This window comes from Lissotriton helveticus, chromosome 1_1 (assembly GCF_964261635.1).
Source record: "Lissotriton helveticus chromosome 1_1, aLisHel1.1, whole genome shotgun sequence".
NCBI lineage: Eukaryota > Metazoa > Chordata > Amphibia > Caudata > Salamandridae > Lissotriton > Lissotriton helveticus.
In genome coordinates this window covers 1,162,120,781-1,162,138,022 of record NC_136057.1, presented here as the reverse complement: position 1 = coordinate 1,162,138,022, position 17,242 = coordinate 1,162,120,781, and the positions used below count along the sequence as shown (strand labels likewise).

At 42.0% G+C, this 17,242-nt stretch overlaps 1 protein-coding gene across 1 annotated transcript in view; it reads right to left on the bottom strand.

The window, feature by feature from the left end:
- Positions 1-17,242, bottom strand: part of LOC144763625 (uncharacterized) — a 116,793-nt gene that overhangs the window by 60,365 nt on the left and 39,186 nt on the right. Inside the window, exon 2 of the mRNA XM_078649399.1 lies at positions 9,295-9,396. Within this exon, the coding sequence (XP_078505525.1) occupies positions 9,295-9,396 (102 nt within the window). The remainder of the gene's footprint in view (positions 1-9,294; positions 9,397-17,242) is intronic.

Here is a 17,242-nt window from a genome sequence, read left to right as displayed (position 1 = left end):
AATCCTTGCATGTTGAAAGGGTAGGCTTTCCATCTGACCGTCTATGAGAGATTTGGATTGCTGAGTAAGTATCCTGTTAATAGGGCCCAAACATCCTTTGGTCTCGAGACCTCCGGCAGTTCCTCTGCATAGATCCCCAATTGGTCCCTACAATATAACAATTCACGCATCCATTTTTTCACTGTGGGGAGAGTTTTAGTCCCCAAGCATTGCGCAATCGCCCGCTTCACTCGGCAATGGAATCATTGGTGCTAAAATCGAGAGTACAGGAGCCGACGCACTGGGCAGGGCAAACCCTGGACTCTATTTTTACTAATGTCCCTAGCCTTTTATTAGAAAAACCCCAGGAGTTAACATGGTCCGACCATTGGGCCTTAAAGTTCTCATTTACGCATCAAGAAAGGGCAATGATGAACAGGGATAAGAAGGGCCTGCGGAGGACTTGGAGGAAAGTTACTCCTGAGGCATTTAGAGAGGCCTTCATAGCCCCGCTGTTAGAGGACAGGGACTGTAATAGAGCTTTGGAGAGGTGGGAAGGGGCGGTGGTAAAAGCCTTGAATAGTATTGCGCCGCTAAAAACGATGACATTAAAGGAAAAGTGAGCATCTGCTCCATGGTACTCAGTGGAGCTGAAGGAGGAGAAAGCTCAGTGTAGAGGTGGGAAAGAAAGTGGAGAAGAACGAAATGTGCAGTGGATAAGCAGGCATGTACCGAGGCGCACAGAGCCTATTTGGGCCATTGTAAATCCGCTAGAAGATAACACTTGAGCAGGAGGATTAGGAAAGCAAATAACTCCTCTAAGGAACTGTTTGCAATACTAAAAGAATTTACGAACCCTTCTGTAAGCAGTTCTACGGTCCCACATACGCAAGATCAATGTTATAAGGTGGCCACCCACTTCAGAGATAAGATAGATATCATCTATAATTCTCTGGGGGGAGGAAAGAGCATAATGCCACCCAATCCAAGGGCGATGATCCCCTCTCTACCTAAGCTGGACTCCTTTTCCACTATTACAACGGAGCAAATAAGAGTAGCCCTGGAAGCAATCAAGTCAGGAGCAGAATCAGATTGTGCTCCTCCTTTTGTTATGGCAGCCTTGGCCGCTACCCTGGCTCCTTCATTTCGGGATGTTTGTAACATTTCCCTATCTACAGCCATCTTCCCAGATAAGTGGAAGCACGCTCTGGTGAGACCGCTTTTAAAAAAGCCATCAGCTAACCCCTTGGAAATGAAGAACTACAGGCCAATATCCCTGTTGCCATGTGGGGCTTAGGTGATGGAAAAGTTGATCAACCAACAATTAACAAGCCACCTGGAGCAGAACAAACTATTAGATCCCGCCCAATCTATAGTACGGAGGCGGGCCTGATGGAAGTAACGGACATAATCAGAATGTCCCAGGATAAAGGGATGCCTACTATGTTGGTCTTATTAGACCTATTGGCGGCTTTCGACACCATCTCCCATTCCATCCTGCTTTGCAGATTACAGGAGATTGGTGTCGAGGGGCAAGCTCTGGCATGGTTGGAAAGCTTTGTGTCAAAGAGATCACAGCAGGTCAAACTGGAGACATTTTTCTCAGCAAGAAACCTAGTGAACAAGGGGGTCCCACAGGGTTCCATTTTGAGCCCAACGTTGTTCAACATTTATGTGTCTCCATTGTCTGCAATTATAAGGGCGTCTGGATTCGAGATGATTTCATATGCAGACGACACATAGGTGATTATCCCATTGGATTTGGATCCTGAGGTCACCAAAATCAAATTCAAGACCTGTATGTTGAACATTGCGGCCTGAATGAGGTACAATTTCCTCCAGTTGAACTCTAATAAGACTGAGATCCTCCTGTTCGGGAAGGCGGAGGAACTATGGACTCCAGAGTGGTGGCCGGCGGAACTGGGGGAGGGTCCCCGTCCCACTAAGCAGGTCAGGAATCTGGGAATCCTGCTGGACAGCAACCTTTCTCCTGAAGAGCATGTAAAATCACTGTTTAGCTCTTGCTTTGGCATTTTGAAAATGTTAAGGAAAGTTTTTCCCTGGATTCCTGTGGAGGCAAGAAAAACTCTCATTCAGGCGTTAATTGTGAGTAGGCTGGACTACAGAAATTCCCTACTAGTCGGGCTATAGAAGATCTTTTCTCTAGGCTACAGGTACTACAGGTACTGCAGAATACTGCAGCCAGAATGGGTGTGAATAAACCAAGACGTACTCCATCTCGTCCTCTGCTGCAGTCTCTGCATTGGTGACCCGTGAAGAAGAGAGCAGTCTTTAAACTTTTGATCTTGGTGTTTAAGGCTAGGCAGGGCCTAGCCCGGCTTACCTAAAAAAGAAGGTAAGAGCATATGTGCCAGGACGTCAACTAAGATCTAGCAACCAAAATCTGATGGTCCCGTGCAAAATCAAGAAAGTGAGAATGGGCGGGCTTTTTCATACCTAGCCCCCTTCCACTGGAATAAGCTACCGGAATCACTTCGTGGTTGCACCTCCCTGGCACACTTCAAAAAGAGCCTAAAGACCTGGATGTTTTAGTATGCCTTGGCCGTCCACCGGGCTTGCTTTTCTGTATTTCCCTTGGGGATGATTCACTGCGCCATACAAATGTTAATAATAATAATAATAATAATTGGCAAAGAGTGTGGAGATAGGCACCAGTCTCCAATTGCACGGCTTTAGCCCCATACCCACCCCAAAAGGCACACATCTGGCGCACACAATACATTTTCCAGCACTACTTCCGAAAGCACACCTGTGACACATGTCCAGAAGCCATGTATAGCAGCACAGTGCCATGCAAGGTGCATAAAATCCGTGTCATCCTGTCCACAACGCACATTCTCCATAAGCCCAAAACAACGCAATTGAATAGGGGTGTAGTATAGTTGGTGGAGATATTGAAATGTATGTTGTGCAGGTTGCAAATTCGGTGATCATTAACATTTGGCGTTCACACAAGGTAACCTTCAGTTTTTGGGAGAACAGTGGTTTTGAAGGCACTTTGAGTTTGGAAATATTAATTCATTCAGGTTGATAGTTATGTAGTATGGGGGAGGTCTGCGCCAGGATATGAGGACATAGTTCACTTAAGAGTTTAGCAGCCATTGCTTGATTTATTCATTAATCTGTTTTACACAAGGTTTGCATATTTTATGATATATTTCAATGTCTATTTTACTTTTCTCATGAGTTATATGCAACTGAAGGTCAGATCGCAGGCATAAAATAAAACATCTTAAGAAGTATAAGATGGCTTGGAACAAGATAAACTGGCGATTTCTGTTATTTGTCTTATTACAGCTAACCCTGAGGAAGGGCAAATGCATTGGGTTTAACCATTAATTTAACGTCATACTATAAGGAGGGGTGAATCCCCAGTTGTTGTTCAAAAGGCCGGGATACGCATTCTGTGAATATAGAATACAATACTTACATCATATATGGGCATCAAAAGATCATGTATTTAAGCATCAAGATTAGTTGGGTGGTAATGTTGAGCAGAGCATTGATTTTGGTTGACAAAATAAGGTCAGTTTCAAACCAAATGCCTATTTGTTTTATCCATTGTAGATGTTAGGGTTGCCTCAAGATCTGAGGCCAGTGAAGTCTAACGAAAATCTTAATTGTGTTAACAACAGCAATAGATTTAAGCATAGGAAGTAGGCCTGGGCAAAATTTTTATTTTACAACGTAATTTATGTAATTTCAGGAATTTAGCTTTTCCCATGTTTTGCAATATTCCCCAAATTATGCCATTATGCCATTTTTTGTAATTACCCACAATTCACAGTATAGATTTACCATGAACGTATGGGACAACAGTTTAGAAGCGCTTGTTGTTTACAGTGCTTTTATTTTACCGCAAAAGGTCTTTTTGTGGAAAACATTGATGCATTATGATAAAATATAGTGTTAAATGACATCTATGCATTTTGCACAATGACGTAGTTTTCTGAAATGTTATATAAAATTTCAACTTAATGAAGCCAAAACAAATAACAGCAATTTTACACCTCTCTGAAGAAGGTCTGTTTCATCCAATAGAACAGGTCCCAGAGAAAGTATTAGTTCTAATCATTTCCTAGTCTCACATGTATTTGAGTATGATCAACATACAAGCTGAGGGAACAGTACGCCTTCTCCCTGTCACCCTTCTCCCTGTCTCCCTGTCACCCTGTCACCATCCATGATGGAGAAGTGTGGCTCAATAGTTAGAGCGGCAGACCCTGATGCAGAGGTCTCGCCCGGGACCAGGGTTCAATTCCCCGCCTCCGCGGGTCTTGGGCTCAAAATTCCACGGACATGATAATTCTCGCCTCGGGGCCTATTCCAATCATGGAGTCCCACTCTGCAACTCTGGGCAATAGCTTGCTTAATCTCCACAACGGCCCCCACAACGCTAAGGATGCCTGGCCGCCACCTTGGGGGTGCCCAGGAGTGGACACCTCACAGGGAAAGCCAGGATGGGTTCCACAGCGATATTCGTACAAGCGCCTTGAGACCCTTGCGGGTGAGTAGTGCTATACAAGTATAAATTTACATTTACATTACATTACATTTACATTACATGATGCCCCACCTGCTCTTTGGGCTTCAGTGATGACTGTCAACCATGCTCGGTGTACTCGTGGCCTCCTTGAATGTGACTGAATTCTTTTGCCAGACTTCCAACTGTAACTTTAGAGTGGGATTAACTTGGTCCCTCTATCTGACAAGCGCTTTGCCATTGTCGGCCTGAACTAGTGACTTTCTCCAGGTCTGGCGCCACTAGATGACAACGAGTGAAGCTTTGTCCTTTTAGGCTATATTGTCAACAAAAAAATCAAATTGAATATCTCGAGTTCTACTGATTGGATTTGGTCATTCTGATGTAATTACATGTATTAAAATTTCCCATATATTTCTAAATTGGTTTGGGATTTTTGTGCTATGTGTTCACTTTATTACTTTTCGTGTGCTTCATAAATACTTTACTCATTGCCTCTAAGTTAAAATTCAATGCGTTTGTGTCAAACTACCTGAGGGATAAGCACAAGCTAACTTAGCAACTTTTGAGGTTCACACTGACCAGGATTGCAGTTGTTGCTGAGTGGGGCTTCCACATCCCTCAACCAATAACCCAATCTCTTACACAGAGCATTCATTTTTTTCTAGGGTACTTTCTTGGCCATATATGATAGAAAAGGCCTTGTCCTTCTATGAGTTTTGCCAGGGGCTACCTGTTCTGAAGGGGTTGAAAGGGTGAATGTTTGGAGTGAATGAATACTTGTACTTCGATGATGGATTTGCCAACATGGCATTTGTCTCAACAGTCCCTCCTGAAGGGCACACATATGCTCCATTAATAAACAAACCATGCTTACATGTCCCTCAGCAACCATGTTTGTGAATTGTGTTACTCCTATTTGATGTTGCAATTGACACGTCGATTGGCTTTGTGTTCTGCCAGATTTCCCAATCATTGTGGTTGAGCAGACCTCATATTGTCTCACAACTGTATGCAATGATGTGTAGTTGCTGTTTATATGTTGCTGCAGCCTCATCTTTGGACTCATATTATCACACAGAGTCATCATTATTTTATCAATTACAATTATTTCATTTTTTGGAGTCTCATGAATTTTGTTATAAACCAGTATGTACTTCCTCCAAGAAAGCAATGCTTTGAATAATTTGGGACAATGTGTGTGTTACAGAGGTGGTAGAACATTAGCTGAGACAGGTTGCATGTATTTCTCTGCTGTTGTAGCTTGCTCTATGTCTGCCCTTTCATGTTCCTATTTTGTAATCTAATTTACCTCTTCCGTTTCTCTCTTGGCCATGGGAGCATTTACAACAATTTGGAGAAAGGGTGCTCACAATTTTGGTGGGCAATAGAGACTGTGGCTGTTGCACTTGCCTCAGAAAGAGTATGTTCAGTGTCCACAATTCCTGAAGCAGGCTGGCTATTTGCGATTATGGCAGTTATGGTGGTAGACCCAAAGAGGTTAATAATTAAAAAAATTCTGTGCTGTAGTTAGAATAGTGGCAGTGTCTGCTTTGACAGTTTGATTTTAGGCTCTTTGCAGGGAGTGGGGGGGATGCATAACTGAAAAACTTCACCTGATGCTTATTCTGCAACAAACGTTTAAAAAAATTCTTTAACATTTTGACACAGAAAATCAATGTCATTGTTTTTTGGTGTGGGGATACCGGAGGGCCATAATGTCTGAATGAAGTTAGTATTCCTTCATCAAAAGTGTCTGTCTGTGATTTGCTGGATAGCTATATAAAACCAGAAACATTAGTTTCTATACCGTGCAAATTGTCACCATTCGGGAGGAAAAAAACCAACATTGTCAGCCTTTTTTGAGCATGTGAAAGAGCCACTGAAAAGGGCAGTTAAGGGGTGGGAAAGTGAGTTGTGGGCACAGGGTGTTGGGCTGGCATGTGACTGGGGTGGTGCGCACCTCATATGACAGCACTTGTCACTCTACCTCAATGAACGTGTATTTTCTGATTTTCTCAGGTGCCATGTTGGATATAATAAAATAGGTAGAATAGATGGATGGCTGATTATTTGGATGGATTAGAATGGATTATTAATTCACAAAATGGCTGCCAGATGTTGAAAGGATTGAAGGTTTCTCTGAGGAACAAAGAGATGATAGATGGCTTACAACAAAAGCCTCTCCTCAGCACTAGAAATTATTTTGGAAGCAGGAAAAGACCTACAATCTATTTTTGTATTCCTCCTCTTTTTGTCTAACTGATTTCAGGATCTGAGCTGCATAAGCTTACAATATTCGTCTTGAAATGAAATGAAATGAAAAGACGATTTATAGAGCGCGGTAGCTGCCCTGGGGCGTCCTAGTGCTAGAAAGAAAGGTGCTTTCTGGTGAGACTGCTAACAGCATGAGTTAGTCAGATTTCTTAAAATGTTTGCGAAATGAGAGTAGGTTAGGTTCGGATCTCAGGTAAAGGGGAGGGAGTTCCACAGTTTAGCCGCGTTGTAAGAGAACGACCGGCCCCCACATCTTGATCTCTTAATCGTGGGGACTGTGGCGAGGAATGCATGGGCAGAGGGGAGCTGTTTGGTAGGGTGGTAGGGGGTGATTAAGGAGTGGTTAACGACCGCACCCGTTTTCCAAAATGCTTGATGGGAGATGCAGAGAGTCTTAAAATTGATTCTTTTCTAACAATGCTCTTGAATCTCACTAATATATTTACATCCTTCCTTCAATGTTCCATGGAAACAAAAGGAGAGGTGGCTTTGCAGCAGGACACTGATTAGGAGGGGGAAGGAGCAGGAGGAAGTTGAATAGACAGCTAGAAACTGCATCCATTTTAAAAATAGTGTTCCACATGAAAATGTCTATTTCAAACAAACAAGGGGACCCAAAAAGTAACTAAGGACCTCGGGGAACAATTTCTTTTAGGAACAATGGTCCTAAGCAAAGCAAACATAGAAAGAAATAGATGCAATATAAACCTTAATGGGTACTACAGTATTTCAATGTCCAACCGGACAAAGACTTTTTAATTTCAATGATAGAAGTTAATTTGTTACAGTGAAGACAAAAACCATACAACGGGATGCAATCCTGCACCCGATATTTAGAAACCAAAAGAAGAACAAGTAAACATTACGAGTACAGAACAAAATAACACAGGCAATAGTTTGAGCATTGGGAGCTTGAACTAGTTATACAGTGAAGCAAGCTAACCCACATAGTGACCACATTATTCATATTAAGGGTGGGCGTAGTTCGCGAAGTAGCGCTACGCGAAGCTACGCGAAGTGCACTTCGCACTACGCGAACTTCATGTAGCATTACGCGAGCTGCGTAGTAGCATGCTCGCACTGTGCAAGATGCGTTTTCAATGATTGCACAGTGCGGACAAGCATACGGCACTGTGCAATCATTGAAAACGGTATCTTGCACAGTGCGTGCTGTAGTTTTCTGCTGCTCGAGTAGATTTTTACTCGAGCGGCAGTTTTCTCAACGCAAACTGGTAGTTTCTCATTGCGAGCGGTCGCGAGCATGCGCAACCACTCGCAATGAGAAACCTGACCTCCCAGCGTTGAGAATGTCGCAGGGATGTCATTTTGCTTGCTCGCGGTCGCGAACATGACGTTGAGGACCGCGAACAAGCAAAAAATGACTGCTGCACTACACTACGCTGCACTGCGCATTTTCGCACGGTGCTACGTGCAGCTCGCGTAGTGCGAAGTTGCACAAACTTCGCAAACTACGCGAGCGTAGCGTAGTGCTTCACCCAGGGATAATTCATATGTAAAATTAAAATTAATGGCACTAATCAGAGTGTCGACGACGTTTTGAGCCCAAGCTCACAATTAATAGGGATCATCATCAGGACAAAAACAATAGAATTGCCCGGTATTAAACCAAAAAAATGCCTGTTGGAATAAGAAACAGGGAAGGAAGAAAACAAGGGAACCAGTCAGGTACACTATTGGAAAATATTTACCAACATGTTGACAGCATGAGTACCACTTAGTTGAGACTAACATATACGTTCAGGTGGTTAGGTGAACAGTACCAGCTGTTTGCACAGAGCGCAGGTGAGAGGAGTGATTGAGCCGGCTAAAACGCTGCAACATTATGGTTACGTGCGGCAGCGTGTGGTACAAGTGGCGCCGGTTGTTGAGACCATCATGAAACCATTGTAAGGTATGAGTAGCGCTTTTTTATTGTGACCGTGGTGCGAGCTTACTAATATATAACTGTTTAAGCGAGAATCAAGTGCTTGTGTTGGAGATAGTGGCCAAATTGATTTGAAAAGGGAGGCGTGTAACTCCGTAAATCGGTGTAAGGTCTGGGCATGTGAAAGAATCGGGTAATGTTCTAACCTTATGGGCTGTGTTCACATGTGAATAAGATTGAATCATGCCGAAACGTTAACCATGCCGAAAATAGTTGAAAGTTAAAACAAGCTAACGAACCTTGAGGAATGAAGAATGTATTCCTCGAGAATTGGGTAATCGACAGATTAATCAATGCATTGGCGGAACTGTAAAATGGAAAAAGGGTGTTAACCAACTAGCGGATTGTGCAGTTTAATAGTTATTGTGGCAGTGAATACAATAATTTACCTTGCGAACTGAGGTTTTTGGGCAAGATTATCCTTACTGGTGCAATAGGCTTCTTTCGAGAGGGCCTAGTTTACGAGGGCGCCACAATGGGCTTCAGATTCGAGTCCGCTGTTGGGCATGAAGGGAGAGAGGGTGTTTTAAAGGATTGTGGCAGTAACGGACGCTGAACCTATCGTGCACGAGAGGAGTGAGCCGCTTACCGTCTATTCCGTCGGCGAGGATGCGCCTGTGGTTCGTAGCATAATGGCAGGAACTGTGTGTGTCAGATGCGACGGGCGTGATAAGGAGAAGCGAGGCGCCATCTTGGTTGAGTGACCGGTGAAAATAGTAGAAAGACTACCATGCCATAGAGGTTTTACGAAAAGGCATGGAACGCGTAGTGAGGATTAATAAGGCCATTTTGGTGAATAAAGAAGCGGAATTGTGGTGCACTCAAATTAAGGACAGCTTCATTAGGAGTTGTGGTCACACTGCGTATTTAGCTCTGGGTGCTTTACAACATAAGCACCCACATTTACAACATCATTTTTTAATATACTTGTAATATACATGTTGTACATAAACATAGTAAAAGCGGTTAAAAGCATATTGGAGGAGGACGTTTAGAATACTGCAAAGCCCAAATAGAATGAAACGTTTCTACTAGGCAGCCTCAAAAGGTCACATATTAATATAGATCTGACTTAATATTATCTATATTAATATGTGACCTTTTGAGGCTGCCTAGTATAAATGTTTAATTCTCCCCTCAGGCCCTATAGCTGAGGGCTAGGGAGGAAGGGGGCCCTCCTAGTCCCCAAAGTCTGTTTCTGCCTGCCTTTTCATGAAAAGGCACCGCGCCTCTTTGTATGGAATAGGAGTTTGATCCTATCGGACACGTCGGTCTTTCCCCTGACAGTCGAGCTCCGACCGCCTGCATCCTAATGCTGCGGTCAGACCAATTGGCTGAACGGTTGTGGGACCGCCACCAATGGCCTGACAATGGCGGTCCCACCACCCTCAAAATAAGGCCCTAATTATCATAAATATCTTTCACACTACATTTGCACATTTTGCATATTTTTTTAAACGCTACAACAAGGATGTCCTGCAACAGTAGTCAGGCTCATTTCTATGTGCTTGGATATAAGGTCACAAACTCAACATCTTAGGTCCTGTAAATGTTTTGTCCCTTATCCTTAGTCTTTGGGTATGCAGATACAGCATAAACATTTTCATTCATCTGCTGTTTTAATCTGATGCTTGCTTTCATGCTGGGCTTGGACAGAAAATGGCCCTGTAGTTGTGCATCCTCTTTGCGCACCTCATATGACAGCACTTGTCACTCTACCTCAATGAACGTGTATTTTCTGATTTTCTCAGGTGCCATGTTGGATATAATAAAATAGGTAGAATAGATGGATGGCTGATTATTTGGATGGATTAGAATGGATTATTATTTCACAAAATGGCTGCCAGATGTTGAAAGGATTGAAGGTTTCTCTGAGGAACAAAGAGATGATAGATGGCTTACAACAAAAGCCTCTCCTCAGCACTAGAAATTATTTTGGAAGCAGGCAAAGACCTACAATCTATTTTTGTATTCCTCTTCTTTTTTTCTCACTGATTTCAGGATCTGAGCTGCATAAGCTTACAATATTCTTCTTGAAATGAAATGAAATGAAAAGAGGTTTTATAGAGCGCGGTAGCTGCCCTGGGGAGTCCTAGTGGAGTAGTGTGGCTCACTGGTTAGAGGCGGCAGGCCTGAGAGCAGAAGTCAGCCTGGGACCAGGGTTCAATTCCCGACGCGGCAGGGTCGTGGACCTTGGTCAGCGGACTCGATAATTCTCGCTTCGGTGCTTACTCTAATCAGGGGTTCCACTCGGCAACTCTGGGCATTAGCTTGCCTAATCTCCACAACGGCCCCACCAATTCCGGGGATGCCTTGCCCCACCTTGGGGACTCCCAGCAAGGGACCATCCCACAGGGAAAGCCAGGACGGGTTCCCCAGAGTTATACAGCGCCGGGACGCCCCGTTGCTGGGGCAGCTGTGCGCTTTACAAGTATACTACATTTACATTTACATTAGTGCTAGAAAGAAAGGTGCTATCTGGTGAGACTGCTAACAGCATGAGTTAGTCAGATTTCTTAAAATGTTTGCGAAATGAGAGTAGGTTAGGTTCGGATCTCAGGTAAAGGGGGAGGGAGTTCCACAGTTTAGCCGCGTTGTAAGAGAGCGACCGGCCCCCACATCTTGATCTCTTAATCGTGGGGACTGTGGCGAGGAATGCATGGGCAGAGGGGAGCTGTTTGGTAGGGTGGTAGGGGGTGATTAAGGAGTGGTTAACGACCGCACCCGTTTTCCAAAATGCTTGATGGGAGATGCAGAGAGTCTTAAAATTGATTCTTTCCCTAACAGGAAGCCAAAGAAGACTTCTTAGGCTAGGTTTTGCTGAGAGACGGCGGGGAGTTGAAGCAGAGTTCGGGCGGCACAGTTTTGGATTATCTGGAGCTTTCGTAGGATATATTCAGGGGCTCCTAGGTAGAGGGCATTACCAAAATCGAGGCGAGACTGGATTAGGCCTTGGACCACGATCTGCTCGCCCCGAAAGGCAGGAGGGGAAGAATCTTTCTAAGAAGTCTGAGAAGGCCGAAGCAAGTGGCTGTTTGGCTGCCTGACTGTTGAAGCTGAAGGATTTGTCCAGCCAGACACCGAGGCTTTTTATAGTGTCTTTGGGTGTGGGGGGAACGCCAAGGCAGGCGGGCCAGATTGAATTGATCGTGGGGGAGACTGAGCTACCGAGGAGCATCAGCTCCATTTTGTCTCCATTCAGTTTGAGACATGAAGAGGTCATCCAGTTGTTGACTTCTTCTAGGCAGCCCCTCAGGTTGATCTGTGCTAGTTGGCTGTCTGGCTGATTGAGGGAAACCACTAGCTGAGTGTCGTCGGCGTATGTAATGATCTTTATACCGAACAGACGGATAATCTCAGCTAGTGGGCTCATATACACGTTAAATAACATAGGGCTCAAAGATGAGCCCTGCGGCACCCCGCAGCCCAGGCGTTTGCTAAGGGAGTTGGTGTCCCCTTCAAAGACCTGGAATGATCGGTCACCCAAAAAGAATTTGAGCCAGGTTATTGCTGTCCCTGAAACTCCCAAACTGAGGAGTCGATGCAGTAGAATTCTATTGTTCACTGTATCGAAAGTGGCACTTAGATCGAGGAGGATGGCTGCCACTGATCCCCCCCGATCCAAGATCCCCCTGGCTTCTTCTGTTACCGCAACCAGGGCAGTTTCAGTCCCATGCTTGGGGCGGTAACCCATCTGTGAGGGGTCGAGCAGATGGTTAATCTCGAGGAAGGCAGTCAAATGCTTATTGACGTGTTTCTCAAGGATTTTGCTCATCCATGGAAGCAGGGAGATGGGGCGATAGTTACTGGGGTTGTTGGGGTCCAGGTTTGGTTTTTTGAGGAGTGCTCTTACCATCGCTCGTTTCCAGGGGGGAGGGACAGTGCCTGAGGATAGGGAGCATTGCGCAAGTCAAGGATGGTAGGGAGAATGCTGTGGGTAGCAGCAACCAGGGTATGTGGGGGTGCTGGGTCACAGAGGGAGCCAGACTTTACTTGGTGCATAATGAGATCGAGCGTCTCTGTATTTGGAGAGTGCCGCCCAGGTTCCGGTAGGGACAGGGGTGTGCAATCGAAGTCGGATTCAATGTCGGTGGCGGGGAAGGAGGTGTAGATTTGTTGAATTTTTTGGAAGAATAATTCTGCCAGATCATTGCAGCGAGATTGTATATCATGAGTAGGTGGCGGGTTTTGAGGGAGCTTAGTGAGGCTTTTTACAATCTGGTATATTTCTTTTGGCTTGGATGAGGCTGCAGTGATTTATGTAAGCTTTCTTTGTATCCAAAACAGCAGGGTGTGGGACATTGCCTTGCTTAACATGGATGCATTCTGATATTTCGATTTGTAGGTATGTAATGTAACTGTCATAATCAATCAGATGTCTAGGGAAAGAGCATTGGAGTGATTGTTTATGTACATCTAAATATGCCCAGTTAAGCTAGGCAGCTGAGTCATCAGAACACATGAGGTGATGAATATTAATTTTACATGATGAGAACATTGTTGTACTAGACAAACAGAAATATATCCGAGAGTACTGTATAAGGGGTTTAGAGTAAAACGTGTATTCCCTTGTAGTAGGACTTAGAACTCTCCAAACATAAATCAGTTCAAGTGGTTCTATTATATTAATAACACTGTGCCCTGTGTAAGTGGTCTTTATTCGTTGATCTAAATCTAATTGAAATCCCCTATAATAATGTTGGGCATATGAGAGCTGCTGAATTCTATCATTAAGTCTGAAAAGAATTTGGGGTACTCTTGATTTGGTGCAGAATTAAACCTCTACTAGTCTGAGTATCTATTGTCTGTGTTACTACCCACCTACCCACTATGTCTGACTTAGCAATTTTGATTTTTAACGAGTTGTTAAAGATGAACATGGAAAATCCTCTCTGTCCAGAGATATGTGAGATGCTGGTTAGATCATGAATTCAAAGAGTTGAATATCCTTTGCAACATTTAGATATTTTGCTAGTGGTGGCTTCAGATGTGTTAAAATGTGTTTCCTGAAAATTGCTAATGTCTGGCTTCAACCACCAAGATCCAGAACTACTTAAGTGCTTTTAATTCCCTTTCCTATTACAATTAATACTACAAAACAAAAGTCTAACCATTTCCCTTTCTTTTCAACATAATGACATGACTGTGGTTGTTGAACTTTCTTTTACCTTTATATCCGTTCCCTTCATGTAAGTAATGTATATTATTTTCAGTTGTTATTCCACTTCCTTTATTTTTGCTCATGTGATACCCCACTCCTCTGCCCTTCCTCCCTCTCGCCCTTCCAGTCCACACTTGTCCCACACCTGTGTTAACTACTGCACTCTGATTTGCTTTACCATTGGGTAGAGGACCAATGCCCCTCCCTTAGAAGTCTGTCTAGACATCTTGGAAATATGTGAGAATCTTTTCTCCCATCTCTTTGGCCACCCTGCAAAAAAATATATATATTTGTTTCTCCTTTTATCCCTCTTGTACTTAATTTAAATCATAATGTAATTTATACCGTTTATTTTCTTAATTATTTAGTGTCTCTCATCCAAAAACTGTTGAGCTATCTAAGGATTATAAAAGGTTAGAAAGAGACTTTGCCAGTTATATTTTAATGTGCCTTCCCACAATGAGACCTATCGTAATAGATAAGTCTTTGAATGTGGTATCAGGGCTCTCATTATTTTTTGTCTAGACACAGTTTCCCAAGCAAGATCTAGAAAAATGGAGAAAGATATTCTTTCAATGCTCCTTAGAAATAGGTAGAATTTTTCATATTATATTGAAGACTTGAAATTACACAATAATAGTGAGCATCTAACTTCCTGGTCTTAGAGGACCTAGTGGTACCTAAGTACTCTTGCAATAGACAAGAAAGCGTCATACTTCCTATTTTATATGTCATTTACTGTTGCTGTGGTGTTTCCTCGCATGCAGTTTTTTCTGCAATTTTACCTTCCGAAAAATCGCCTGCAATAAAATCACATGCATTAGAGGGAAGGTGCTGTAGGATCGCATTCAGTAAAACCAATTCCACAAGACACATGAAACACTTATACTCAATCAATTGTACCTATCACATGAGTGATTTTACCACCGGGTAACAGTAAATCCTAGTGAGATTTTATCAAAACAGATTTAGCATGCTATCAGGCCTATAGTACAATAAACCTGGCAGTAGACCACTTATGGCCACTGCTAACACTGATATCATGGATTTGAATATTGATGGGTTGCAGAAGTTTGCAGTAGACGTTTTATACATTGACTCCACATTGATAGATATTATTAGAAACATATTTGTGCTTCAGAAGGTGATTGAAATGATCCACTCTGTATTCAGGAGGGATTTGTGCAAACTTTAATGAAACTACAATTAGCCTCCTTTGATCTAATTCCTGCTTAAAGCTGCTGCTTTGAAGAGTCTTACTTCTCATCAAAAGCTGGCACAAACAAAGGCTCTTTAAGGGGAATTCTGAAATTCCCTCTTCACAAACTGCATTTCATAGTACTGCAATAATACTATTTACATACTACATAATGGTATTAGCAAACCTACGCCCAGAGGTACCGATTGCCTCTCCAATCTTTTTCTGTACAGAGACCTCCACCCCAATTGTGGGTCCTTTCCACAGAGAAGTCTATGAAATTATAGTAAATGTAGGAGGGACAGAAAGGAGTGGTTAGGAAATTCGGAAAACTTAAGACTAAATGGGAGGATTTAAGGGAGGACAAAGGGGGGGTTCAGGTATAGTTAGGGAGGGGTTTAGGGACAGATGTGTACTCAGCCAAAAAACAGTAAAACCCATTTCTATTCATAAACCGCACTTCTAAAATTATTACAGGGAGAAAAGGACACACAACAGTAGTAAATGTACTCCAGTTCAGAGCACCACCCATGGCCAACCACTGGTACTGTTACACCCTCCCATAGGAATCAGTGAAGGTAGAGCTTAAAATTAAATCCCGTTGAAAATAAAGTTAAAATAATTTAAATTATTTTAACTATTCAAAAATACAAAAGCAATTTAATCTTAAACGAGTCTAAAAAAATCATTATTTAATTTTACAACAATGTAATAAACATTTAGGAATGTAAAAATTCATATTACATTTTTTGCATTGAAATATAATTCCATCACTTTTAAATAATTCTATACATAATGTTATAATTATTAAAACATAATAAAATACGTTTTTAATTTTGATGGGATCATTCTAAAGAAAGAAAATAAGCACAACATAGTTTTGATTTAATATATTTAGATTAATTAAATATTTATTTTAACATTAAGTTTAGTGCTGTAGCTTTTTTTCTACAATTAAAATAAATATGTGGAATTAATTTACATTAATGTTTAACAGAAAATAATTTTCACTTATTTTTCAAGTTTAATACATGTTTTAACTTTTTTCCATACTTTACTTTAGGGAGCTCTCAGTCCCTAGTTGAACTGAGAATTAATTGAAATTTAAAGTTGTGTTAAAATTTAAAAAAATATATTATTTTTTTTTTAAATACCACTTTTTAATATATATTTTTCAACATTCAATTTAATTTAAAAAATATTTTTACAAAGTTGAAACACATTATTTTATTTCTAACATTATTTCCTATTGTGTTTTATTTTAAGCCCCTGCATCTGTCATTTTCCGTGGTAGGTAATTACAGTAGTAGTGGTTGGCCTTATGTGGTGCTGGGCTTACAACTGCTCCTTTTTGGACATTGTACCAATGCTCTAAAATTTGGGTACACCACCTGTTTTACGGGTGGGGACATGTAAGTCTACACATTTGAGTAACTGTACACTCATAAATGTTAAATAGCCAAAACTTACTCAAACGTGTAAGAGTAAACTTACGAATTTAAATTACTTACAGTTGAAAGTTAACTTTGTGAATAGCCCCATATGGGTAGTGTCATGAGAGAACCAAGTACTACATCCATGCACATAATACTTTTATGTCTTTCCCCAGGAAGTCTTTGGATATTACTATATTGTCAGTTTAAAATCTGATTACTGGCATGCTGTTGATGTAATCTCAAGAGAGTGATAATGAGCTTTTATTGACATATTTGAAAAAACTTTATAACGGTAAGAGTAAAAGATCATCCCACTAGAATCCATTGGACTGGAGTGTAGTGATAATGTGCATTCTCAAAATAACCTTGAATTGATCAAATATTCTTATTCCCAAGCGTACTCTACTCTGCTGTCAGGGATGTGGGTATATTAACATTTATCGACCTGAGAAAGTGAATTAATTTTGGATAAATAGAAGTCTGATATTCCCTTGAGTCGTAAAACATTGTTTTACAATTGATTCTTTGTAGATTGAAAAATTATGACTGTCAAGCTGCTTGCCGAAGGAATTCGGCTGCCTCACTGGCCAAAAACAAAACATTGAACATAACATAAAGCAAGAATATAAGGAGATAACTTGCTATAAAAGAAAGTAGCACCAGGAACAGGGAGGAAAAGATATGTTAGAAGCAGCCGCATGTGGAGCTGCAGAAACATCTTGGGAATTAGCAGTTCTGGGAA